Below are 5,000 nucleotides of genomic sequence, written 5' to 3'. Positions count from 1 at the left end.
CTCTCTTTGTTGAGGAGGAAAACCAGTTCCAGAAATATGCCAAACAAGTCATCGAAGCAGCCCAGAAGGCAGAGAGAGACGTCTACCCTCTCCTGAAGGACCAGCGGTCAGTCCGTGGATACGGCAAGAGCGCGCAAGTGTTTTTTTCTTAAAGTGGAGGATCTTTCCGAATTTTAGATAAGACCCGCCCTCTCCACTTTTTGAATAAGTTTGATTGATTCACAAGAATGATTGACAATTAGGAGGACCAATAGTATAGGTGATCCACCCGGAAGTAAAAAATCCTCCGCTATACCTTTAATATCCAGGGCTGAGTTTCCCGATAACGTTGTCTCTTAGCGCGCTACGAAGACTCTTAAGGTATAACTTAACTGAAGGTATACCATTTCTAGGTGTGTTCCCCGAACTATACCTTAGGAAGCTACTTAAGATATACCTTCTTACGTGCGACGTTACCGGGTGCTGTCCGTGGTGATGGTGCTGAATTGGTTGATATCGATGGCTCGAGAATCAATTATTCTCTCGTGCAGGGGCTGTTTATGTGAGAAAGCGGTGTTCTTTATAAAATAAGCACTTCAGAAATAGTTTAAATTGCATTTATTAGGACTCATGGGATATTATAAAAAATAATCCAAACTATAATAGCCTATAATAGCCTTGCCTACATATTTTAAAATTGTAGGCTATCATATATTGCTGCCATAATAACCATTTTAATTTTTATGTGCTTTCTTCTCTTTCCCATTTTGTTCACTGAGGTGGAGCTGTGATTAAATATTGTTCTTGTAAATACTTTCCAGCATTTCAGTAAATAAAAGTGTACGTCACGTACGGTGCTCGGCAGTGATCAAAATGGATTTAAACAGTGAATTTTGAATCTCTTCTTGTAAACTCGGAGATGTGGATTCAGACGGCAATTAAATTACCACACGACCTGTTTGTCAAAAAACAGTAGGTACTAATTTGGCCAGGGATTTTTACGCGGGTTGGGTGAGAAAAAAACACTGATATTATGGATTCGGACGGCACTAAAATCACCGACTTACTGTACGAGCCCATGAGAAACAATATTAGCATCCGAATAGGACTTAACTGACAGTAGACTATGCTTTCACTGGCCTTTAAAAGCGCTCTTTAATTAAAATAAATTTAAAAAATCGTATTATATATAATAATATAATTAAAATTCTAACAACAATCAGTGTAATGACAATTTTATTCTTTGCACGAAAACACTTGAATTAGCCTAACTGAACACTGTCTGGGTGTATTAAAACTTCAGAAATCATATAGACCTGCAACAGTGATAAGGTAAAGCTAAGAGTGGTCCAGACCAACCTTCCGAAAGTATGACTTACAGAAGGTATACTTAACTAAGAACGTTTCGGGAAACACGTATTAACGATAAGGTACAGCTTAAGGTGTAACTTAAGAACGACGTAGCGTTAAGAAGGTTTCGGGAAACCCAGCCCAGTTCTCCTGTTGTTCACTTTACTATTTGACTCAAAGTAAGGCTATTTTCGATTCTCTGCTTATCAAAGAATTTGCTGACTTTCTATCAGAGTTAGTTCTGGCTGCAGATAAAGTCATAATTGTTGGTGATTTTAATATACATGTAGATAATGAAAAAGATGCATTGGGATTGGCATTTAAAGACATTCTGAACTCTATTGGAGTTAGACAACACGTGTCAGGACCCACTCATTGTCGTAATCATACTCTAGATCTAATATTATCACACGGAATAGATGTTGATGCCGTTGAAATTCTGCAGCAGAGCGATGACATCTCAGATCATTATCTAGTCTCGTGTAAACTTCATTTAGCCAAGGCTGCAAAGCCGACTCCGTGTTACAAATATGTTAGACCTATCACTTCTTGCCACTAAAGATTGCTTTATCAATAATCTTCCTGATCAGTTTCATCATCTCAGCATCCCGGATAGCTTAGAAGAACTTGATATTGCGACAGAAACTTTTAACTCTCTCTTTTCCAGCACTTTAGACTGATTTGCTCTTATCATCCGATCGCGGTTGTATCTCTCTATTAGTGTTACTCGATCTTAGTGCTGCATTTGACACTATCGACCACAACATTCTTTTAAATAGACTCGAAAATTATGTTGGCATTAGTGGAATTGCATTAGCATGGTTTAAATCATACTTATCTGACCGTTATCAGTTTGTAGCAGTAAATGAAGAGATGTCTCATCGATCACAAGTTCAGTATGGCGTACCACAAGGCTCAGTACTAGGACCGCTGCTGTTCACTCTGTACATGCTACCCTTAGGAGATATCATTAGGAAGCATGGCATTAGCTTTCACTGTTATGCTGACGATACTCAGCTCTATATTTATTCACGCCCTGACGAAACTTGCCAATTCAAGAAATTAACGGAATGCACAGCTGATATAAAAAACTGGATGACTAGTAATTTCCTACTTCTAAATTCCGAAAAAACAGAGATTCTAATTATTGGACCAAAAACTTTCTCACGTAATAATCTAGAATACTGTCTAACACTTGATGGCTGCTCTGGCAAGTCTTCGTCGTCGGTCAGGAACCTGGGTGTGCTCTTTGATACCAATCTTTTGTTTGAAAGTCACGTGTCTAGTATCTGTAAAACCGCATTTTTCCATCTTAAAAATATATCTAAATTACGTCATATGCTCTCATTGACAAATGCGGAACAATTAGTCCATGCGTTCATGACCTCAAGGCTAGATTACTGTAATGCTCTACTGGGTGGTTGCCCTGCACGCTTAATAAACAAACTACAGCTGGTCCAAAACGCAGCAGCTCGAGTTCTTACCAGAACCAGGAAGTATGACCATATTAGCCCGGTTCTGTCAACACTGCACTGGCTCCCTATTATACATCGTATACATTTTAAAATATTGCTGATTACTTACAAAGCACTAAATGGTTTAGCTCCGCAGTGCTTGTCTGTACAGGTGCTCCTGTCTGCCTCGTTGCTTCTGCTGCTGTTGTGTTGGTGTGCATCTGAAAGCTTTGTATATCTTTCTGTTTGTAATCATTATTTACTATCATTCCTTGTTGTTTATACTGCTAAATATATTACTTAACATCACACATTAACCTGACATCGCTAGCTTCAATCTAAATTGTTATTGATGGCACAACACGCTAGGAATTCGTTAGCCTGTTAGCGTGCCATCTGTGCGCTCTTTATTTATTTATTTATTTTTCTCGCACTCGCGCTCACGCCTTTTACGAGTCCATCAAACAACTTAGGTGAGTAGGATCAGTCAACAAACATGGTAAGTCATATCATCTTCTCCTCTTATTGTCACCTGCACCTCATGCAACATGTTTAGCATATCCTTCTCTGTCAGCACAGGATTTACATGTGATAAATGCAGGGAGATAGTAAAGCTGACGGGGAAGATTTCAGAACTAGAGACATGCATCCCAGCTTTAATCGAGGTTAATTGTAAGAGTGCAAGGGCTTTAGATACTGCTGTGGATGCGACTAGCTTAGTGAGCTCTGTACATTGTTCGGTTCCGGCTGAAGTAGAGCCCATGCAGCAGGGCAACTGGGTGACGGTGAGACGATGTAGTCGCGGGACAAAACACAGCTCTTCTGTTCCGATTACAACTTCAAACAGGTTCTCCCCACTCAGTGAAACACCCACTGTGAATCCTGTTGAATGTGTTCTATTATACGGAACGTGAAGATAGAGACACCAGCCACCATAGTCACATGTTTACCGGGAGCCAGAGCGCCTGACATCAAAGCAAATTTAAAAGTGCTGGCTAATGCTAATCGTAAATTCTCTAAGATTATTATTCACGTCGGCACAAATGATGTTCGACTCCGCCAGTCGGAGATCACCAAAATTAACATTAAAGAGGGGTGTGAACTTGAAAGTACGACATCAGGCACTGTAATTTGCTCTGGCCCACTTCCTGTTCGCAGGAGTGATGAGATAGTTAGTAGATTGTCATCACTCAATGGCTGGCTGTCTAAGTGGTGTCCGCAAAATAATATAGAATTCATAGACAATTGGAAAAGTTTTTGGGGCAGACCTGACCTGTTGAAAAGAGATGGTATTCATCCCTCCTGGGATGGTGCTGCTCTTCTCTCTAGTAATATGGCACATAGTCTTAGAGCTCAAACATGACAATCTGGGCCTCAGGTCAGGAAGCAGACAGACTGGCTAAACCGACCGTCTGCTAGCGGCCTCACGTTACCAAGGTCAGATAAATCCCATCACATAGAGCCTCTTTCACCTAGCTGTCATCATAGAATACTGTCTAACACTTGATGGCTGCTCTGTCAAGTCTTCGTCGTCGGTTAGGAACCTGGGTGTGCTCTTTGATACCAATCTTTCATTTGAAAGTCACGTGTCTAGTATCTGTAAAACTGCATTCTTCCATCTTAAAAATATATCTAAATTACGCCATATGCTCTCATTGACAAATGCGGAACAATTAGTCCATGCGTTCATGACCTCAAGGCTAGATTACTGTAATGCTCTACTGGGTGGTTGCCCTGCACGCTTAATAAACAAACTACAGCTGGTCCAAAACGCAGCAGCTCGAGTTCTTACCAGAACCAGGAAGTATGACCATATTAGCCCGGTTCTGTCAACACTGCACTGGCTCCCTATTAAACTTTGTATACATTTTAAAATATTGCTGATTATTTACAAAGCACTAAATGGTTTAGCTCCGCAGTGCTTGAGCGAGCTCTTAACGCATTATAGTCCTTCACGTCTATTGCGATCTCAAAATTCCGGCCAGTTGATAATGCCTAGAATATCAAAATCGACTGCTGGCGGTAGATCCTTCTCCTATTTAGCACCAAAAGTCTTCCTACCATTGTCCGGGAAGCAGACACACTCTGTCAGTTCAAAGCTAGACTAAAAACACATCTCTTTGACCTAGCATTCACATAACACATTATAGACTTCTATAATTAAATGTTAGGCTGCATAGATTAGGTCAGCCGGAACCAGGAACACTTCCCATAAAT

The 5,000-nt window shown here is 40.5% G+C and overlaps 1 protein-coding gene across 1 annotated transcript in view; it reads left to right on the top strand.

The window, feature by feature from the left end:
• LOC311070008 (cilia- and flagella- associated protein 210-like) overlaps positions 1–152 on the top strand; it is a gene marked incomplete at both ends in the record, with an annotated part of 11,818 nt that extends 11,666 nt beyond the window's left edge. The window contains one exon of the mRNA XM_084093637.1: positions 1–152. This exon is cut by the window's left edge and continues 67 nt beyond it. Within this exon, the coding sequence (XP_083949763.1) occupies positions 1–152 (152 nt within the window).
• Between the last annotated feature and the right edge of the window lie 4,848 nt (positions 153–5,000).

Source organism: Abramis brama, assembly GCF_963993115.1.
Source record: "Abramis brama genome assembly, chromosome: 19".
Taxonomy (NCBI): Eukaryota; Metazoa; Chordata; class Actinopteri; order Cypriniformes; family Leuciscidae; genus Abramis; species Abramis brama.
The sequence above is the reverse complement of the archived record's forward strand: the minus strand, read 5'-3'. Positions and strand labels throughout refer to the sequence as shown.